This window comes from Notothenia rossii (genome assembly GCF_949606895.1).
Source record: "Notothenia rossii genome assembly, chromosome: 5".
NCBI lineage: Eukaryota > Metazoa > Chordata > Actinopteri > Perciformes > Nototheniidae > Notothenia > Notothenia rossii.
This window is the reverse complement of record NC_136903.1, coordinates 16,211,339-16,233,687: the sequence shown is the minus strand read 5'-3', so window position 1 is coordinate 16,233,687 and position 22,349 is coordinate 16,211,339. Positions and strand designations below refer to the sequence as shown.

Sequence of the window (22,349 nt, the reverse complement as noted above, 5' to 3'; positions counted from 1 at the left end):
TGGTTTAGCTAATAAAAGCTAGTGGTCACAGTGGTCTAGTAGTTGTTCACCATTAGCTGGTCAGACTGGTATGATCTTGAGTAGAACTTTACCTGGGATTACTTGATGGTTAAGCTGGTCATATATGATGATGAAACACTCTCACCCAATTGCAGTAGCTCAATCAACATCTATCATTTCAGACCAGAGCACCTACCTTATCAGAAAGGTATACCAGCATGTATAGAATGTATTGTCTGTAAATAAATACTCATACATCAAATGATTAGAAGCAGGTAAATAATTTATAACACACAATGAACATTAACACACATTTCAAAACACCCATTACTTCATACTTTTAAGCAGTTTCCAAATTAGAAAAAAAAACGTCATGTCCCTTGCTTTTTCCCCCTATTATCTGGCTGATTCTGCAGACTGTGGTTGGATTTCATCTGTAGGTGGTGCCACAGTAACATTTAGCTTTTCCTGTATGGCCAGTATAGACAAGATGTCGGGGGTTTTAAGGCTGACTCACTAGAAGAGATCCAAATGCAAGCTACTAAGATTTAAACACAGAACAGCTTAGCCTTGTGCACTCATGAGTTTATTTAACCTTCAACAAGTATCAACATTACTAGAAAATGTAGATTTGTTTTGTCCCATAAACAGCTATCAAGGAATTTGTATTTTCCTCTGGTTGACCTTTGCTGTTCTGCATCATTATTGAGCTCATGCTGTATTTTCTACTTTACCTGATGCGGGCCTAGTTTCCATGTGGCTTTTGTAAAAGCTTCAATGCAAATTCATCTCTTTACCAAATGTGTTTGCTCTTTTTGGATGTCTGGTTGCTGTTGGCTGGTATTATTTTTTCCTTAACTCCATTTCCCTGCCCCCTCTTAAGGTTTGACGAAGAAAAAAATAGGAAAAGCCGTAAAAGGTATATACACTTACAACCAGGGTCAGTCTCAGCACTTTGTTGTTTTGCAATTCACAAACTAACAACAAAATGATCTGTTGGCTTTCAAAAATGCAACAATACACTTCGTTCTATCCCGAATGTTTGTAGTTGGATGATTTGCTTCCTCTCTAAATGTCCCACATTTTCCCCTCAGTGGATTAAGGATGTTCACTCAATAGCAAACTGAGAAGCTTGATGGTTTCCAAAAATAGGTGGCTTGGTCATTATTTAACCAACTTAATCTAATTTCTGAGCCAATCCTATTTCAAAATCCATTCTTGTTTATATGTTCTCTATTCTTGCCTCAATTTAAGATCAGCGATCTGTATGTTGTTAAAACATATAATGTACCCTTAGTAGCCTATTGCACACCAAAGGTTACGGTACAAAGTACAGACACTGAATCATTGATTTATGTCCAGCACATACTTTCCCAGCTAAATAATTGCATTGCTGCTTTCTGATATTAAAGTTGGGGCCTCAAGTAGATCTTACTTTGCATGTGTCTTTTTAAAAACCAGGTTTAGAATTTGATCTTGGGTAAGTTTGTTCATATTTGTACGACTGGTGTGGTGGACCTACAGGGAAGTCTTTGTCACTGTGGTTTTGTGGTATGCACTGTAACCATGTCCTCACACGGATGCACTCGATAACTATCTCACTGAACACTGGGCTTGTCCTCTCTCACAGCTCTCTGCATGACTCACTGCATACCCACTCCTTGCTGATGTTTAGTAACTACCGCAAACCTTACCCTCATTTGTTCTACTATACTGATAAGCACAGACAAGGGGGTTATTGAATTGCAGTTATGTTGTGGCTTATCAAAGTAAGGGTGTAAGTAAGGCATTTACTGTATCTGTATGCAGATGGTAAGTCTAGTAAGTTAAACCTTTAAGTGAAAAATGAAATATTCTCTCATACTAAAAAGTCCATTTGGTAATGGTGTAGAGGCAATGATCACATTTCAGTATGTCATAATATAAAAACGTTTCTGTTGCAGGGCAGCCTGTTTTTATTTTTACATTATCGGTTATCTTGTAATGTAATGTCTTGTTATATGACCTGTCATCCCAGTAGCACAGGTTTCTGATCACTGTTAAATTTCCCTGCATTATCGACCAGGACGCGCACGGCAAAGTGGAGATCGCAGCGGCTGCTGTTCCAGAGTGACCCTGCTTTGCCCACACGATGTGGAGGAGGAAAACGACGGAGAATGTTTCAAACAGCCACTCGTATGTTTATGTTCTGGGCATCGTGACTGAAGACTTGTTTGCATCATGAAGTGCCTTTTTGAAACTGTTCTGCCTGTTACATCGGGGGACTTTTCACAGCTTGATATTCAGCGTTCTTCCACTTGCTGTCTGAAATGTTTTTAATCTTATTTTTATTTACTGCCAATATATCATGTCCAACTTAGCTTATTGGTGTCCCCTAGTTACTGGTGTATCTACACGTTATGTAAGGCACTCTAAATGATTGATGATGATGATGATTGTGAATTATTTTTTGCCCTTCACTCAAAATGTGCCCTTTGAGTTGTGAGGGAGAACATTTGTGAGAGCAATAATCTGAAGCAAAGATGTAGGTCTTAATGTAACATTTCCTCCAAGTAAAGTCATGGATTTCATCATGTTTTGTATTTCTTTTTATTTCATACAAGATAGGAAGGTAAATGACAGCATTTGAGGTAAACAAAAATACCCAAAAAATGTTACTTCACTCAATTCAATTGCTTTGCTTTAGATACTACTGTACTGTTTTTACCTTCTTTATCTCATCCACTTTCATTGAAGTTGGAGTTTATCATCATTTCAATATACTGACCATAACAGCCACATTCATAAAAACATGACAAGACAGATAGTATCTTGAAGATAATTAATAGAGAATGAATCAAGACATTTCAATTAAATAATGACAATATAAAAATAAACTTATAACGTAATAACCTGTATTAAATATAAACTGTTACAATATTATACATGTTAAGAAGTTAGAAGTGATCTGTTACCATGTCATGTCCTAACATCTTAAACCGCAGAACTGACTCCAGACACCTAATAGCGATGTCATCAACCTCAGGATCAAACTTATTTGCAAAGAGGTGATGTTGTTGAAGGAGCCAGGCGAGGTCTCCAGCGCCGTACACACACACTGATCTTCTGTAAGCACCGGTGCAATGATCGTACGGGGCTCCATCTTTTATACTGCCTGCATGATAGCCCCACTTCACCACGCGAGCGATGGCTTGCATGTCTGACTCATCATACTTGGTGTTGGCAGGGATCGATCCTGGAACGGAGGGCATCCTCTGCAGGGTCGCCCACAGGCTCTCATCGGGGCTGTAAGTGTCCCTCTCCCACTCCAATAGCTTCTGAGCCTCTCTGTCCTGCATCACATGCTTCACAAAGGCTCTCGTGACCACAAAGTAAGCATTTCCCATGAACATAGGGCTGCTAATAGGTGGGGGTCTTTTCTTCACATCAGTCCTTACGACAGTGCCATTAACATTGTGATGATATTGCCAGCGAGCTTTCTTGTAGTTATTGGTGGCCTCTGTCTCCATGCTGTTTCTCCCGTTTAGGGCTTTTAGAGCCTGAACCATTTCCCTGTTGGTTTTGATGGGAAAGTCGGCCCCGCAGGTGTTTAGCAGGTACCTCCACTGGATGTGTGAGTTCAGCAGATCTTTCATGCAGTTCAAATCCGCCTGCACTCGGGACCATGAGGCATAAACCACACGTTCTAACCTACTGGCTAGAAACACATTAGGAAGGCAGGAAACAATTGCCTTCACTCCCTTCAGAAAGTCTTCAGAGGATTTCTGATCCACATGCACACAGTAGATATTCTGAGGAGTGTAAATAGCTTTTAGAAGACGCTCAAACATCTCAATCTTTTCATGAATAACCATTGAGTAGGCAATGGGAAAATCATTTTCTTCTTCACTGAGGGGTGATGTAATGAAACCTCTCTGTTTAAGGTAAGCTGGACAGTCCTTTGTCACGTTAAGGTAGAAGTCCTCAGTTAGTACTTTCTGTCTTTTCCTGGATCCCAAAAGCACTTCTAATTGTTTTTTCTTGCCGGTAATGTCTCCACTGATAATAGCCGAGCAGCCAGGCAGGTCAGTAAAAAACTGCTGTGGTATCCTGAGATCAGACAACGACTGCTTGTTGGAGTCAGTTTTCCAAAGGAAAAATGAAAGCAAAGTACCTATGAGGATGAGAGAGAGGGTCTTCAAAGTCAGGCGAATAAAAAACCTTGCCATTCCTTGGCTGTAGTCACTTCAGCATCGGTGACCTTTGCTTCACTGTAAGCGGAAGTTTGACAGGTACATATAATGAAAAACTGAATCAGCCCCCTCAGTTGGTGTGTCAAACTAAGGTGTGTTAGATATTTGTTTAGCAAACTATATGGTATCCATTAATAGGATATGGACTTTCAGGTAGACAGAATTTCCTTGGAACAGAAGGACTTGTTTGTTTTATGATACAATAATATCAGCACACAGCCAACACAATGTTTGCACTAAGGACATCAAGTAGAAAATATTTTATTTCATTTAAATGTCTATTTACAGAGATCATGGTCATTTCAATTATTATACACAATCATTTCACTGTTTAACAAATATATCTATAAGTAACAAAAAGAAAGTCATACAAACACATATGTGTTTTTCTACTGTTTACTCACAAATGCCCCTTCTAAGAATGTGCATTACAGGTACAGAGACTTTGTAGAGCAGAATAACACTCAACAGCACTCAAAAAAGAACAATCCCACTACTCTCCTTAACATTACTGCACAATTTACATTTTTCCCTTCAGTCATAATTTTGTGATTATCCACAATACATTCCTCAGATATCTTCATCTCTGTTTTCAAAGTATCTAAATTGGATTTAGACAAGTGATCTCATCCACATGATGGGGTGCATCTGCGTCCTGCTCATGGATGAAGCTGTATCGTCGATACACCGATCCGCCTCTGCTGGTGTACACCACATCCACCTCGTCCCCGCTGTCCGGCTCAGGGACCCCGTGAGGCATGTTGGCGCTGCCGTTCAGTCTCTCGTAGCTCTGGCCCCAGCAGAGCTTCTTCCTGGCATGGGCTTTGACCAAGGCGAACACAGCCAGAGCCAACCCAAGAGCCAGCAGGAGAGCGATGGGTACGCCAGCTGAGGTGTGCTTCAGAGCTGCAGACGATACATTCAGGTCTGTTACCTGATCGTCCCCTGACTTGGGTTGTGGCGCCTCCACACACAGACCTAAAACAAAAAAACTGTCTTTAAGAGATGAATCAGAATATCTGTATTAGTCCCACAGAGGGGACATTTACATTGTAAAAGTACTAAAGATAAAAAAAAAAAAATTATAATCAAAAAGTTACAGATTTTACAAAAATACACACCCTGTAACAGTTCTGAGGATTTAGCAGCCAGGTATATATTGCACAGTTTTTAACGGCATATATATATTGCTCATATGGCACATATTGCACATAGTTTGCACATAATTGGTTGCACCTATGTTGCTTCTGAAAGACAGGGTCTCTACCTGAGCGGCCATCACAAACACAGCAATCAGTGTCGTTGACTCCAGCCTGACAGCAGCGGGTGCAGCGCCTCTCCACAGCATGAAGCGCAAAACCCCGGGGACAAGTCAAACACTGGTCAGGTCTGAGGCCGGTGCAATGCCTGCACGAGCTGTCACATGGCTCACACGTTTCCTACAACGGTAACATTTCAAAACATCATGATTGGTGAGTGACATTACACCTTTCTAGCTTAAATTAAACCCGTTCAAAAAGCCCAGACAAAAACATATTTATATGAAATAACCACAACTATGATAACTGGCAATTCACAGACCTATAGTAAGAAGCTAGGGAATATGTTGTCATGACCTTGATTATTTAGCTACTTTACCATTTGAAATGCATACAAAGGACATCAGCAGATCCTCATTTATGGATACAACGATCCCAGTACACCCACTGTTTAGTAGTGCAATGATTGAGTGAGGAATTAATGTGACAACTTTTCTTTTTTTCCTAATTTGAAAATCAAACAATATTAAATACGGGAGCATTTTCCTCTGCTTTCAAATATGTTGATTAGAATAATTAAAGTAATATGGTACATGGCTTGAAGCTAAGCGCACACCTTTTCTGAAAAGTATCGCCCCTCTTCACAACGCGGATAGCAGACTCTGTCCTTTAAAGTGCTGCCCCAGTCGCACGTCAAGCATCCCTGAGTCGAGGCATCTGGAAACACACACTTATGATGTGAGAACTTGAATGAAAACAAAAGTGCAAAATTGACATATCGGGCAGATATCTACGTAGATAAACAGGATAACAAATCGGCCACAGAAATAACTGTGTAATGGCTTCAAGAACTATACCTGTGCATGTCTGACAACTGGTGTGGCACTGTTTGCATATGTCATTGAGCTGATAGAAACGATGGGGACAGTGCTCCACACACAACTTGGTGCCCTGCAGCTCCAGAAGAGGAGGGGCACAGGCCCTGCAAGACTCAGGCCCCGCTCCCGTACACAGCTCACAGGATCGGTCACATCTCTCACACTGAGAGCCCTCTCTGTAATACCTGAGGAAATGCGTGAAATGATCAATATTAACTTAAGACAATTACAAATCTTCATAGTTTTATGATAGTTGTACTACTGCTATAAGATTTTAGAAAGATGTTGAACATACTGGCTATGTTAATAACTCAGATTATTTCCTAAACAAAGATAATATTTCGTTATGCTTCCTGGATAAGGCAATAGTGGGAGCATTACGAAAGTCAATAGACTTTGTTAAAAAGGTTGCAGTTTAATACCAAAGTAAACATTTTCATGATTAATCAGCCAGCTTTTTACCCTGTGGGACAATTAGTGACACAGAGGTGGAGGAGACGCAAGTGTCCCACAAAGCATTTCAGGCAATCTTTGGGCGAAGCTCCGGTGCAGGAGGAACAGGCGTGATCACAAAGCAAACAGAGACCCAGCTCCGTTCCATCAGCATCCTGCTCTGTGGCGTATGTACCGTCCGGACACTCCCTCACACAGCTGCTGTCTGGAAAATAAGTACACAGAGAAAAGGTTCCATTACTAATTCATAAGTAAAACATTTTTTGGCACCTATAGAGATGAGGGGAGAAAATATTCACATAAGAGGTTCTTAATCTTATAATATAAGATTCTGAATCGGTTGAAAAATGTAAAAAAGAAAAATTGACAGAACTACAATTGCTTATACAACAATAATTGCTATTAATATTAAAACAAAAAAAACTAATTTAAGGCTCCAAAAAAGAAAAGGTAAAATGCTACCATTTCTTCAAATGCAATTTTACACGGAAGCAACACAGGTATATTAAGTCATACATGTATATTGCCATGATTCAGAGGTTGATGTTGTTAACTGCTGATCAACGACATGCAGCTGTTTAGGCGTGACCAAAATAGTGAAATATTTTCTCAAGCGGTTGCAACTAGAATTAAAAATGTACATCAGACTTGTTTACAATTACTAAACAAGACTATTGCTGAGGCTTCATCAAGATCCTAAATAATACTGTTATCGAGTCCCTGAGTAGATGACACTCTGGAGATACTGTATGTGTTGATTTTCTCTGTGGCATAACAAAAGCACATTTATTTTACACCCTTTACCACTTCAGTTTTGCAGTTTAATATGACTAGACCATGCTCACTATGAAGGTATTTGGGGACGGCACAGGTCTGGCATTCATCGTTGCTCGGCCCCTCACACGAGTAACAGTGCCGGTGGCAACCCATGCAGGTGAACTGGTCGTCGTGGAGATAGGTCCTCGGTGGGCATTCTGTGTCGCCCGTCACGCCACACAACAGTGTGTTTGGATCCAGCACGAGGCCTTTCTCGCACTGGGTGCACTGGTTGGCATCCGAGCCGGAGCAGCTGAAGCATGTCTGGTGACACTCTGCACATAGTCAAAAATAACATATTATTTACAAATGAGGGTGTGATGGCCTCAATATGCCTGGAGGTGAGTCTGTAATCTATGAGGCGGCAGTGGCTCACTCTGTAGGGAATCTTCTATCTTAAATAAATACGGTTTTGATGTCTCACTAAGCTATAGACGCCCTTACAAATAATACAGGGATGTGCGGCCCTGGTTGATTACGTGGATTTAGCACTTTCTTTATTAGCATAAGCGCATTTTCATTCAGATATTCATGTTATGTTGACTTTACATTCAATAAAACTGGCTAGCATAATATCATTGTGCTCTCATGCTTTCATATTTATCACTTCAGATATGGTTTATGAGATTCTTGGGGAAATGCCCCTCGACATAGCCAGAGTGCAAGTTAACAATTCAAAAATCCAGTGGCAGATACAAATACCCTGATTATTCAAAACTGCTCAATAATCTCATCAATATATTGAGAGGCCCACCTTGACACTCCATAGCTTCTGTGTCATAGTAAGTACCAGGGGGGCAGTCTTTGGAGCATGCACCCTTATAGAGCTTCGGGCTAAAGGTGGAGCAGGTCTCACAGTCGTCTGCCAGGGGCCCTGAACAGCTGTCACAGGTCAGGTGGCACTGACCGCAGCGGCCCTCCTCCATGTCCTCATAATAGCCCATGGGACAACTTGCTTTACACACACCGTTCAGCATCAGGTAGAGGAAACTGCATTCTGAAATGATATTAATACGGGATGGTAAAGTTGTAGTAAGAGATCTGCTGATGATACACAATGTCTCAAAATTTAATTAAAAATGTAATCTTCTTGGAATATAAGCTAACTTAAACATGTTTCTTAGTTTAAGGCAGGGGTGTCCAAACTACGGTGGGTCATTTTGAGTCGGCCCTCAGCAAATTCATAACGTATAATGGAGTATTGCCCAAAAATGAAACCTGTGCTTGTCTTGTATTGTACTTCTTAAATCAAGATGAAAACAGACATTACACAGTATTCATGTGTTAAGAAGCCCACTCTTCAAACAAATTCATTCAATTCAAGTTGAAAACATTTTTTATGAAATCTAAGTTGATAAGAAAAAAGCGCAATAACTTATTTTCATAACACGCTTGAAATAAACCATTCCTAGTTCCTCTTATGATAAGCAAGCTGAGGCTCCTGTTTTAAGGAATGAGCTGCTAACAAAATAAATGAAACCTTATGGAGAGCTGTGATGTAGGCTGTTGTTTTTCTTAAAGCATATTCAAGTATTAAGCATATACCTACATTTGATTGATTTTACTGATATATAACTTAAAGTGGACCTATCATGCTATATTTGAATAATATAGTGTAGGACCATACCTATATAAGGCATATTTATACCTTTTATTTTTCAAAATACCAAACAGATCATGCATTTTAGCCATTCCTCATTTTGCTCAATTTAACACTGTCTTTTCATGGGCTGATTCTGTGAGAACAGCACCACCTACAGGCCTGGCATATGTACTACAGTGTCTCCAGCGCTTTCAAACGGCAATGTCCGTGGCTGTCTCCTCCTGATTGGTGGAGTTGGCCCAATAGCCGTAGCGCCACTTCTGTGACGTCAGAGAAGTGTTCAAATCTGGATCAGTCTGTATCAGATCCGTTGCAGCCCCTTTTTAAGAGATTTGGGTATGGAGGAAAATGGAGAGGGTTGTGTTTTCTGACACTTGGTGAGTTCCCTGGAACACTGGGGACACATATTCATGTGTAAAAGATGTACAAAACTGCATTTTGCATGATAGGTCACCTTTAAATTATGAGGCAATATACCTCACCTCGAGTGAGTGGCCCAGCTCTTCGTATATCTTTGTATTTTTATTTATATTTTTCGGTGAAAAAAGTTTGGACACCCCTGGTTTAAGGTGATATACACAATAAAAACATAGTAATGATTATTGGATTTTTGCCAATAAATCCCCCTGAATTCAACATAATTTTCCCTTAAAGCGTAGCCGCCCACAGAGTCAATAACTCACTGAAACAGGTCCTGTCATCCGAGCACACGTCACAGTGGGGGGGGCAGCGTCTGCAGGTGCCATCGTCTGCAGGGTAGGACCTCAGTGAACAGTTGAGTCTACACATACCCCCTTCCAAGTAGTGGCCATCAGCACAGGACAGACACTGGGTCTTGATCCCATCACATGAGGAACAGGAGACATCACAGGCTTCACAGGCTCCCTCTAATGTCTCAAAGAAACCTCTGAAATAGGTCAGGAGATTTATTTGAAGGCATAATAAGAAAATTGCAGTGAGTTAACATGAACACATCATTATTAAAAGGGTTTTTCTTTATTGTACTTTTCAGCTTATCCACATGCTTACTCTGGGCAAGTTGACCAGCACCTCCCCTGGTGGAGAAAGAGTGTGTAGCTGCCTTTGGAGCAGCTGATGCAGTTATCTCTGGTGTCCATGCAAGACTCACAGTTTGGAGAGCAGTCCTCACACAGCTGAGTGGCAGAGCTTGCATAAGAGCCGGATGGACACTGCACTACACAGGAACTGTCCTGACTCAAGAAATTCCCTGTAATAATGCACACGCACAATGAAGAAAAATACCTGTGAAAATGATTGATTGCATAGTCATGTAAGACGGTAAATATCTGTACCTTTGAAACAAGTAGAACAATCGAGTGCTTGTGGGCCAAAGCAGGTCTTACAGGATGCATCGCACGCGTGGCATTCACTGAATTGTCCTAACAAATAAAGCAAACAGAGTAACTATATCGCATAATATAAGATAACATCCCAGTTGACAGAACCAGTTGTGAAAGTACTAAGATATTTTACTTAAAAGTAGGAATATCACAGTATAGTAATACTCTTTTACAAGTAAATGTTCAGCATTTAAAATTTGACTTCAGATATAGTACAACATTTTAGCAAACAAAGATATCGTACCACAAGTGAATGTATTCATTAGAATGTCCCAACTAATAATCGTATTATAACTGTTTTTTTTAACCATTGATAAATGTATTTGTTTATCCCTTCCATATTGTTGGGCTTATTTTATTAACTGTATAAACTGCTGGGTAGCTCAAACTATAATATTCTATATCATCATTTATTACTTGATAAATAGATCACGTAAAAATCTAAATTTGCAAATGAACTTGTAACTAAATATGCAAAATAAATGTAAGAAGTACAATATTTGTGAAAAGTGTTGGAGTATAAGTAACATTTAATAAATAACAGAAGTAGCCATTTTGGTTAAAATACTCATGTAAAGTACAGGTATCCTGACTTTATTCTTAAATACCAGACTTGTGTTGATGTACTTAGGTATTTTGCCACCCCTTACAATAATTAAAACAATCAAATCCTGTTAATCTGAGCAATAGAGCACAGCAATTTGAGAATGGTATGCTTTCCCCACTTTGACCACTAGAGGGAGGCATAGTAAGCTGTTTTGGCAAAATGATGGCTGCCCTTCAGAAAACCTGCAGCATGTTAACTTCTACTAAGGAGTCTAACATTCCCTCTTTTAAAACAAGATGAAAATTAACATAAGTTAATACATTTTAGAATGGTCTGTTACACAGAGAAATCATAACACAAAATGTTTAGGAGGGCTTAATGCTGGCCTGAAAAAAATAAATAAAAAAGAGTGATGTATTAACGTAAGTTGACCACAGATGATTTAAATGGCTATAATCAAGCTATTACAAAAAGACTCATAGAAATTAAAGATACTTGCAATGCCCCGAAAAAATTGATTTCAATGGTCAGCACTGGTTAGTTTTGAAAACTATTGTTAAAATGACGAGAACTGATGACAATAAATGTTAGACTGACTGATCTACACAGGGATACTCAATCCAATGGGTAAAAATGTAAATTGATCAGCATGATTACCCTGTTGAGTTGATAACTACGGAGTGTTATATGCCAACGTTGTTGCAAATAAATAAAGCAAACAGAGTAACTATATCGCATAAGATAACATCCCAGTTGACAGAACCAGTTGTGAAAGTACTAAGATATTTTACTTAAAAGTAGGAATATCACAGTATAGTAATACTCAGTGGCGGATTTAGGATTGTAGGAGATCCGGGGCTTAGACCAGGAGTTGTTGGGGGGTGCAGGGGTAAAGTGCTATTTTTTTTACAAGTGGGGGGTGGACCGAACATTCTTTAGGGGGGTCGTCGCCTCCTTTAGGGGGGTCCGGGGGCATGCTCCCCCAGGAAGATTTTAAATATTGAAGTTAAAAGCATCAATCTGGTGCACTTTGAGAGCAACATTAACCCTACCTTAATAATACCTTAAAGCGGACAAATGGCACTGGAGAACAATTATTCATTAACACCCTTTAATGAAGCAAACTAATGCCTTAACTCACTCAAATACAGTTGTTTACTTATTTTGGTGAAACGAATGTGCGTAGAGTTTTAAAGGATGCGGATAGTCTCACCTTGATTCTGGCGCATTGCTTATCGTTTTATAGGTCTATTCTCATCCACCATCTTTGTTTGTGACGTAAAGATTGTAAGAGTCACGTTTCTGAATCGGACACTCTGAGTGGATGCAGTCACAGCCAATCGGAGTCTCATTCAGAGGGTTGCCTGTCAGTTCCGTTGCCTGTCAGTTCAGTTGCTATGGTTCCTTTGTTAAGTGTACTGAAACGAGAGCCGGTATAATTCCAAAACAATATAAAAATTGGAATACGTTATTTTAGTGTCTTAAAGTTAGACTGAGGTATGAAGGGTTAACATTACATCTTAGGATAATTTTTAGTCATGTTCTGTATACATACTAACATATACGAGTATAATTAGTGTGGTTACTCCATGTTTACTAGCTATAACATTAACATTACATCACTCTTTTTCACTTCTTACTCAGTCAGCCAGAGTGCAGATATCACCATTAGATTCACAAACCTGAAACATCATCCATTTCTCCACTACTGGTGATGACATTGTTGTCAGCTGCTGATACTACTGCTGCTACTGCAGCTTGTGGCGCTTTTTTCAATGAAAATAACTTTCTAATATCCATATCTTTATAGGCTATTAGCTTAAAACTTGTCAGGCACTAGCAGAGCCATATGGGATGGGCACTAGGAAGGATCACTTCTTCTTCAGGGCAGGGAAGGTTACGCAGTACGCAGGCTACTGTCCCGCAGCGGCTGCCTCTCTGGTGGACTCCGGTACTGCACATTACTCCCGAGACGTTTTAAAAAAAAAAAACATCCGGGGCTTGAGCCAAAGTAGCCACCTCCTAGCGCCGCCACTGGTAATACTCTTTTACAAGTAAATGTTCAGCATTTAAAATTTGAATTCAGATATAGTACAACATTTTAGCAAAAAAATATATAGTACCACAAGTGAATGTATTCATTAGAATGTCCCAACTAATAATCGTATTATAACTGTTTTTTTAACTATTGATAAATGTATTTGTTTATCCCTTCCATATTGTTGGGCTTATTTTATTAACTGTATAAACTGCTGGGTAGCTCAAACTATAATATTCTATATCATCATTTATTACTAGATAAATAGATCACGTAAAAATCTAAATTTGCAAATGAACTTGTAACTAAATATGCAAAATAAATGTAAGAAGTACAATATTTGTGAAAAGTGTTGGAGTATAAGTAACATTTAATAAATAACAGAAGTAGCCATTTTGGTTAAAATACTCATGTAAAGTACAGGTATCCTGACTTTATTCTTAAATACCAGACTTGTGTTGATGTACTTAGGTATTTTTCCACCCCTTACAATAATTAAAACAATCAAATCCTGTTAACCTGAGCAATAGAGCACAGCAATTTGAGAATGGTATGCTTTCCCCACTTTGACCACTAGAGGGAGGCATAGTAAGCTGTTTTGGCAAAATGATGGCTTCCCTTCAGAAAACCTGCAGCATGTTAACTTCTACTAAAGGAGTCTAACATTCCCTCTTTTAAAACAAGATGAACATTAACATAAGTTAATACATTTTAGAATGGTCTGTTACACAGATAAATTATAACACAAAATGTTTAGGAGGGCTTAATGCTGGCCTGAAAAACTAAAACTTGCACAGAACTCAGCGAAAGAAAAGAGTGATGTATTAACGTAAGTTGACCACAGATGATTTAAATGACTATAATCAAGCTATTCCAAAAAGACTCATAGAAGTTAAAGATACTTGCAGAGCTAATGACAATAAATGTTAGACTGACTGATCTACACAGGGATACTCAATCCAATGGGTAAAAATGTAAATTGATCAGCATGATTACCCTGTTGAGTTGATAACTACGGAGTGCTATATTCCAACGTTGTTGACAAGGACACCAAAGGGGAAGCGGTTGAAGAGCCCTGTGCTTGAGGCAGAGAAGGCTTCTGAAATAGCTCTATAGTAAAAGGGCTGTTGAACGAAAGGTGATGGAGGTACATGTGCGGCAGGGTGACATAGTGAGATGGAGATTGTCCTTCAATCTAGAACTCCTTCAGCAGAGTTCATGACCCCGTCTCAGTGGCAGGCCTCCACCATGCCAACATGTCCTTAAAAGACACTCGAAAACCATCCAAATTCCTGAGACACCGCACTGACCTCCCATAACAGAAAAGCAATTATTTCCATCAGGGAATCAAGTGGCATGTACAATTGAATCTCTGACCCCACTGTGACCTGACGCTCATGTGTCATGCTGTACCTTTATCACTTGGCTTTCACTATCTGTTGTCTCTTCTAAGTCAAAAAACTGTTGCGATTTGAGAAAGATTACGCTTTTTGACATCTTGAAATAGGGCCTTATTATGGTTGTTCCTCTTACCATCATAGAATTGTCCCAATGGGCAGTTAATCAGAGGGCACTGCCCATGTAGAGGAGGGTTCCCCCCCAGACACAGGTTACAGTCGGAGGACCGCGGCCCGTGGCACGTCTGGCAGGAGCCGTGGCAGGCCTGGCAGAGCCACCCAGTGGAGTCACTGAAGGTTTGAGGTGGGCACTGTTTAATACAATCTCCTCCTGAGAAGCACAGAGAGGAAGTGACATTATTTTTCTAATATAGCACTATATCTCTATCAGTAAATATAACTAATGAAAAACATAGCGGAGACAACAGATTCAGATCCTAATACATGTTTGGAAAAACACAAATGCAATGGAAATAGAACACATTATTATGGGTTAGATTCATATAATTGTGTATTACCACCACAATTATATGAGTCGTTTACATATGGGACAGTGACTTCAAAGATAAGTTCATGTCATTTACAAACCAATAGAGTGGAGCAACGATGAAGTATTTTTGTAAGACGACCCGGAAGTTGCATCACACTGCTTCCCTTGACAAAGAGCCAATGGTATTTTAAATTATTGCAGAAAAAAGCTCTCAAACTAATGTTTGGGTGATCAATATATTCTATAATCAATTTCTTTAACACCACGATTTTCTATCAGAATACAGATACAGATCATTTGGTTAGTCGAACAGACACAGAGAAGGAAGTCTCTGAACGCTTCTGCCTATAAAATATAGACCTGATCATATTAAAATAATTGTGATAATGCAGTTGTGTGCAAGCTAATCTTTTTTTAATAGCTTCAGGCTTTACTTACAATTTCAAAGCGTTTACTTTCATGCCCAAAGGGAACACGACCCAACAACACAATCCTAATTCCACATTTGCATACTTTATATTTGCATATCTCATGTTACAGATTTGCTGACACGGACGTGATTTGCAATACAAATGAAGAGTCAAGAGTCCAATCATTTGTAATCTAGAAGAATGATTGATCACTTTTACATACACAGTGATTTAAGACAATAATAAACCCTAAACTCTTTAAGTACTGTGCAGGACAAAAGGCTCATCTGAACCCCTGAGCATTCTAGTAGTAAACAAAATATGCAGAAAAAAGATTATTCTTTTCTACTGGTACCATGGAGGAAGTAGCCGGGCTGGCAGGCTAGGCAGCGTGTGTTACTCCTGCAGTCTGAGCATGGTGCGGGACAGGACAAACACACACCCCTGCCCCAGTCCTCATAGGTGCTCTGGGGGCAATGTCTGCGACAGTGGTGTCTAAAGCTGTAAGAGAAAAATAACACCATTCAAACTATTTACTGATAATACATAACAATTAACAAACCATTTGTCTAATAGGGGTTACCTTGGTTGGTGATTGGCTAATGGTTACACAAGCCCAAAAAATCGTTATGACATCATAAAGTGGCCAAAATCTGATCAGCTCATTTTCAGACAGGTTTTTATAGAAATGGATCAGGACAAAAAGAGAGCTAATCTTTTTTCCTGAAACTTTCAGAATCTCTTTACACAGAGGGGACACACGTTTATGTATAAAAGACATGAAAAAAGTGGATTTTGCATAATAGGTGACCTTTAACTAATTGGGACGTCACAGCTTTTTTTTACAAAAGGAGGGTGTCTTTTCTAAAGCAAACATGCAGAACAAAGCTTTTTGAAATATCAAAGACCTGATGAAAACTATTATGATTTAATTGCACTTTCAAAGCTTTACAGTCAATGAAGGATGATGTTTCTGCAGGCAGGTTTAGCCCACATGTAGAAGTCTGAAGCTGGAGGAAGTGAAACCAGAGGAAAGACAAAACACACCACACACAAGAGGCAGAGAATGCACTGTGTCAGTCCACAGCACACCTGCAGACATATTGTTGACTTTAATCCAGGCGTCGGTCAAAAGGTGCACTCAATCATCAGTACGGACAGCAAACAAAGACGGGAACATTATGTAGGCTGATATTTTTCAAGCTTATCATAGTTCTATTCTCTTCTTAAGGCAAAAAGTTAATTGGTGTTTTATTTGTAGCCCAGAGGCATGAGGAGATTTTCTGTCATTAACCTGTCCTATCATTCCTTCGGGGCCTAACTGAGCTATTTAACATGAGACGGATGTCCTAAAAAATAAATTAGCCTAAAGGAGATGAGATACTGAGTTGCAAAGACGTCAAACATACAAAAGCAAGAATGACTCTTACTTTACAGACTGAACTCTCCAAATTAAACAAGCCAAACAGAAGTAAGCCACTAACTTACATAGTACAACATCCAACATCCTCCCCTCATGAGACAATCTGACCACTGACAGCCCATGCTGCACTTCCTGCTGCGTTGCCGTGGATTTGGTGCAAAGATGCGGTGGGTGTTTGAGGAGGAACAGCTGGAGACGCCACACTGCATCCATCAACTCACTTACAATAGCAGCTGGTGCAGACCCGGCCATGTCTCTGGTCTGGAAACAGTGCACTTCTTAAGAGTCTGCAGGATGTTTAAGAATCCCTCTGTGCAAATATTAGACCATCCATTCCAGGAGAGCATATCAGCATTACCTAAGCAACTTTTGTATAGGGCTTTAACTCCTCAAATCAGTGAGAAAAGGGTGAAAATATGCTGAATCTGGTCCTTCAAGTTAAGAAAGCTGGATTAAATAAATGGTAAAAATCCTATTGAGAGTAAATAACAGCAATTTCTCGGTTTCAGAAGAAAGATACCATCCATCCATCATGCTGTGACTCACACAGTAGGAAGTGAAAGCAGCCAAAGCTGTCTTCCTTTTTTCATTAATACCAGCAAAACCTCAGTAGTGGACTTTAAAGTGCTGGAAACTGTCACAATATTTCACAGTGAGGCTCTTCCTGCAGCTCCGATCCCCTCATGCACCACTGGACATATTGTATTAGTGTTCGCCTCACATATTACTACAGACAAAGACATGACTGAGACAGCCTGTAGGTCCTAATCTCTAAAAATCATTACTGTTAAAGTAAAACCCCTGACAAGTAGATTCACAGAAGAATAGTATCTTATAGAACCTAATGGCTGTTAGAGGAGGGGAGGGCAGTGAAGCGGTGGATTTTCCTTCGACCCCTCTCCACTGTGATTCACACGAGTGGTCAGTAAAGTCGAGATGGTCCATCCTATATAATCAGAGCCAATACTTGCTATGCTGTCCACTTATTCCTGCTCTCTTCTTCTCTCTTCAGCTCTCCTTCACACACATAACATAAAAACACACCCTGTTAAGTATCTCTGTGAGGCAAACCACTCTTCTGTGCTCAAACCAAGGCTCAGGTAACAGAGTATGAAGGTAACCTGACTCACACAATACCAGGAGGCCAAAACTCGGGGGAGAAGTACAACTGAAGGTCTGTTCTACCTCTGTAACCTGTTACACAGTTCGTCCAAGTGACAATCTGGAGTAAACACATGGTGAAATGTAGTTTTGTGGCGTCAAGAATATCAACAGAATGTATAGGAAGGTATTGTAAATCAACCCACACAATGCATATTGACTCTTTATGCAATGAAAATAAAAACAATTGAGTTTTCTTCATCTTCCATGAATGTAAAACAAATCAACTTTGGATTTTGAACTGAGGTTGAGACTGTATAAGCATATGTCAAAGTGTGCGACATTACAATGGGTATGTATTTCTATTGTTGGACATTTCATAAATCATAGGATTGTCAATGTTATAAAATAACAGAAGTAATAACAGAAACACAGTAAAACGGTCCATTGTTTGTGGTAGCCTTAAAATGAAATGAAAGCTAGCTATTAAAAAAGATAACATTTGAAGCATTTGACACAGTAAACTCACAGGAAGTAACCTTCAACACAGCTGCTACAGATCCCAGGGTCCTCTGTGTAAACATGAGAAAATGTGATTTATTAGAATTCATAGGGAAAAGCAAATAGCATTGTGTACATTATAACAATGGTTTAAAAATACAAAGCCAATCCACCTTATATAAAGAAGGAAACAGCATGGTGCTGTTGGCCTCATACAGCATAGATGTGTGACTTACCGGTGGAACATGTTTTGCATCCCATCTCACAGTCGATGCACTCTCCTGTATCAGAGTCCTGCACCTGCCCTGAAACACACCCAGCATTATGACACTGAATGTCTTTCTCCTAAGCTGCAGCCAACTCAGAATCTGTGATTGACATGTACCTGTGTTGCAGGACGCCGTTTGGCAGACCCCATTCTGGAGTTTGTAGTGTTCCCGACATTTGGCACATATGTTGCCATCCGCACAGAGTTCACAATTGGCTATGCAGGGCAGGCAAGCATAGTGACCCCTGTCAGGGTAGAGTCCCCGGGGGCAGTGCGTCCTACAGCGACCTTGGTGGAGGAAACGTTCCTGTCCATCTTCATCTGAGGAAGAGGAGGCACAGGGGACTTGTTAAGATAAAATGTACTCTATTTTCTCTGATAAAGATGCAATCAGCCATGCGGAACTCTTCCAGAAAACACCTTTTCAAAATTCCATTCTTCGGAAAGTTAAAGTCAATGAGCTTCTCGTGATAAATACAGAGGTAGAGCCAAATGGGCCAGAAGATTAGATGGTTCAAATAAAAAATTAAAGGATATTCAGTGTGAATGTTTGGTACCTTCAGTGCATTACAGCATAAACACATATTGCAAACAATGTTACGTTTTTGATTGAAAGAAGAGAAATATGTTGTGGCTTAATAAGTGAATCAGTTGCAATCAAAAGGAAACTGCGGATTCATTATGCATAGTATATTTAATTAAAATAGAAAACAGTGGATGCACAAGTCATTAAAAGGCATGAACAACATCATGAATGGATGGCTGAAGCCCAGGATGTTGACTGCAATCCTGCAGATTACAGTCTGAGATCACTTCATGAGTGATGATGCTCCAACTAATGTAAACAAGGGCAATCAGAGGGAGAGGAGAGATCAGAGCTGTGGGCAGAGAGTCTTCTGTTGGCCTTAATGATTAATACTCTGCCACCTGCCACTAGCCTAGCTGTGGCCCCTGAGGCACCTCTGGATGCAGCTGAGTTACACAGCATTGTCTCATCTGCTCAGTGCTGCACAGAGGATGGGTGAGACAGGGAGGAGAGCAGCCACAAGCTGCTTCTGCCTTTCTACCCCTTCCACTTTCTGGAGACTCAAACTCAGCATGCATAGAGGCATCTGACTTCTAAATGGCAACAAACCACAGAGCATGAGGAGAGGGGTAGGGACTTTTAGCTTGAGTGTTTGTCTACACAATACAATAATATCATACAAATAAACATTGAAATACAGTTAAAAAATAAAACGCATAACGACAATGTCAAAAGAATACTATGTAGCCTACGGTCTATTGTGAAAATGCACATAGTAGCCTATAAGAAATAGTTGTGTTTCGGGGAAAGAGAAAAGGACACTTGCAGGTTAAACTCAGCGAACTGCAACAGTAATACTTCTAGCCCGAAGGGACATTTTTTTCCCTCTGTCTCTGATTAACAAAAGCCCCATTCTAACATGATCAGATTACACTGTGAAAGCTCAGGAGAAAAATGATCACACCTTCATTTCTTACCCATTTCAAAAGGTGCCTCTGTGCAAGAAAACTACAACCAACCTCTGACTGTTTAACAGGGTAAATGGTCAACCAGAGCTGAATGCTCCTCCTATAATGAAAAAGCCTTTAAACAACTTTGCTATGGTTACCATAAAATAGTGCTGCTTTGAAAGAAAAACTCCACCTCCCTTTCAGCTAGAGATTAATGATTCTCTCTGACACGGCTTTGTTTTTAGTCAGGCATGTGTGGAGACGAAAATATAATTAAATCAAAACAGAGGAATTCAATCGTTCAATGGCAAGCAATGTAGCCTACTGATCATATTTGCAGTGACATTATGAGAAATGCAGAAATGTGTCTTATGATGGCAAAGATAATGTTCTAACTTTGATGAAGCCCTTTTGCTGTTGGTGATTTATGTGTGGTCCTTGTAGAACTGACTATACAAAACATTACTTTTTTAAAGCCTTAGGATAGGCCTAACTAAAATGCAACGTATTACAGGGGGAATGAAAGATTGAATACACGTATGTGTTTCGCCTTTCTTTTCTTAAAAAAAGCCAGCAATGATTATATTCCGCGTTTTAACGTGTGGAGGGATTTTTAATGTGTACTCACCAACTCCACAGGTAGTGCATTCAAACAGCTCGTGGCCGTCGCACTCGGAGCAGGTGGGATGGCAGAGGACGCACTGGCTCTTCAGTAAAAACTGTCCCCGCGGACAGGGCGATGAGGGTTTACATCCAATAAATCCCACACAGCACAGGAAGATCAGAAACGCAGTGACCGACCGCATGGCTGTTCCCCAAGAGACGTTTACTTATTGGGCGAGAAAAAAATACTATCAGTCAGGAGGAGAGGAGAGATCCGCAATGTCCGTGCAGCAGGTCGGTGATGTGAGGCTCTGTGACTCCAGCTCAGAAACAACTTGCAGGACCAGTTCTCTCAAGTGAAGCGCTGGACAATGAGCGTGGACTGCGGTCAGCGTTTAGTAAACGATCCCAGGAGGAAAAAGAGAGAGCAACCCAGTTCCTGTGCCACAATCATAGTCTATGGGCACAGTACATTGAGATGGACCATTGTCAGCCTTAACAAACACAGATCATTTACCAGTAACTAGTTCTGTTTTCAAAAGATTGAAACACAGCTCTGACAAACCAACATAGCCTACCTGATAATAAGCTGTAGGCTACTAAATGTCAGTGGATTACAAGTGTAAAAACCGGTAGCCTATCTTGTGTTAGTAATGGTCTGTTTTACGTCAGTTAAAAATAAAACAGGTATCCAAAGGTGTAGCCACTTTAAATTCATACATTGTATAACTATAAGAGATTTAGCTAAATGTTGGTAGGTTAGTCAACCTTTACATAGTTAATATACATTGGATTTGTAGTAGGCTAGGCTTGTTTACACATTTTAAATTGTGTTTATTTTAAAGTTAAAGGGAAACTCTATCAACACAAAAATAAATCAGACTTCAAAGGCCAATGTTCCTGTTTCGTGTTTCATGTATAGGCCAATTATTTAGGAACTTTATTGTTTTAAGTGTTTATTTTATAATGTATGCCTTAATACATAATTTCTTAAAATGCAAATAAATAAAAAATAATTACAAAAATACATAATTGCTATTATCTTAAATAATGTTTAGGTTTCAACAATCTTAATGTTAATTGTAGACTCAAACCCAGTGTTACATTTAACATAGAGGTTTAAAAAAAAAAAAGTCGGAATATAAAGTCTTAAGCCACTGGATGACATGATATAACTAAGACTTTGGTAAAAAAAATCAAATCAAAATGAATTGATTTGTTTTTTTGTGAAGGCACAGCGGCCTCTCGCGGCTCCCTCCCGTCAGTGTCTGAGCGCGTGAGCCCGACGTCTCCGCCGGCTGACGTCAAGCGGCCGCGGCTGTCGGAGGAGGCGTGTCTTTGTTCTGCTGCAGCGGAGAAATATGACATGGGGATGAGCGAGAGAGAGCGAGAGAGTGAGACAGCCTGCTAGGAATTAACGTTTCGTCAGAGGTCTGGACTGAAAACCTTACGATGGGGAGTAATGACTGAAAACACAACGGTAAGAAACAGAC

At 39.9% G+C, this 22,349-nt stretch overlaps 3 protein-coding genes and 1 long non-coding RNA gene across 8 annotated transcripts in view; 2 read left to right on the top strand and 2 right to left on the bottom strand.

The window, feature by feature from the left end:
- Positions 1-368: 368 nt before the first annotated feature.
- LOC307039058 lies at positions 369-2,570 on the top strand. The gene is made up of 2 exons (XR_013808123.1): positions 369-1,812; positions 2,066-2,570. It is a non-coding gene; the product is annotated as an uncharacterized lncRNA (long non-coding RNA).
- A 3-nt stretch (positions 2,571-2,573) lies between these two features.
- LOC307039057 (beta-1,3-galactosyl-O-glycosyl-glycoprotein beta-1,6-N-acetylglucosaminyltransferase 3-like) lies at positions 2,574-4,296 on the bottom strand. The gene has a single exon (XM_079680822.1). The coding sequence runs from the start codon at positions 4,206-4,208 to the stop codon at positions 2,937-2,939; it is 1,272 nt and encodes a 423-aa protein (XP_079536948.1). The 5' UTR covers positions 4,209-4,296; the 3' UTR covers positions 2,574-2,936.
- A 181-nt stretch (positions 4,297-4,477) lies between these two features.
- Positions 4,478-22,349, bottom strand: part of LOC307038688 (proprotein convertase subtilisin/kexin type 5) — a 49,250-nt gene continuing 31,378 nt past the window's right edge. The window contains exons 1-16 of one of the 4 annotated variants that reach the window (XM_079680290.1): positions 20,882-21,791; positions 18,895-19,098; positions 18,746-18,814; positions 18,538-18,580; positions 15,840-15,985; positions 14,721-14,915; positions 10,555-10,641; positions 10,271-10,469; positions 9,925-10,148; positions 8,393-8,635; positions 7,668-7,913; positions 6,832-7,027; positions 6,349-6,554; positions 6,108-6,208; positions 5,500-5,671; positions 4,478-5,210 (exon numbers count right to left, since the gene is read on the bottom strand). In XM_079680290.1, coding sequence (XP_079536416.1) covers positions 4,834-5,210; positions 5,500-5,671; positions 6,108-6,208; positions 6,349-6,554; positions 6,832-7,027; positions 7,668-7,913; positions 8,393-8,635; positions 9,925-10,148; positions 10,271-10,469; positions 10,555-10,641; positions 14,721-14,915; positions 15,840-15,985; positions 18,538-18,580; positions 18,746-18,814; positions 18,895-19,098; positions 20,882-21,059 — 2,886 coding nt within the window. In that variant the 5' untranslated portion in view covers positions 21,060-21,791 and the 3' untranslated portion in view covers positions 4,478-4,833. Of the gene's footprint in view, positions 5,211-5,499; positions 5,672-6,107; positions 6,209-6,348; positions 6,555-6,831; positions 7,028-7,667; positions 7,914-8,392; positions 8,636-9,924; positions 10,149-10,270; positions 10,470-10,554; positions 10,642-14,720; positions 14,916-15,839; positions 15,986-18,537; positions 18,581-18,745; positions 18,815-18,894; positions 19,099-20,280; positions 20,358-20,881; positions 21,793-22,349 lie in introns of those variants that run through there. The other 3 variants (XM_079680293.1, XM_079680291.1, XM_079680292.1) reach the window with 3 other exon arrangements.
- Positions 22,139-22,349, top strand: part of otud7a (OTU deubiquitinase 7A) — a 37,376-nt gene continuing 37,165 nt past the window's right edge. The window contains exon 1 of one of the 2 annotated variants that reach the window (XM_079680294.1): positions 22,139-22,336. The gene's annotated coding sequence lies outside the window, so the exon portion shown is untranslated. The remainder of the gene's footprint in view (positions 22,337-22,349) is intronic. The other variant, XM_079680295.1, reaches the window with a different exon arrangement.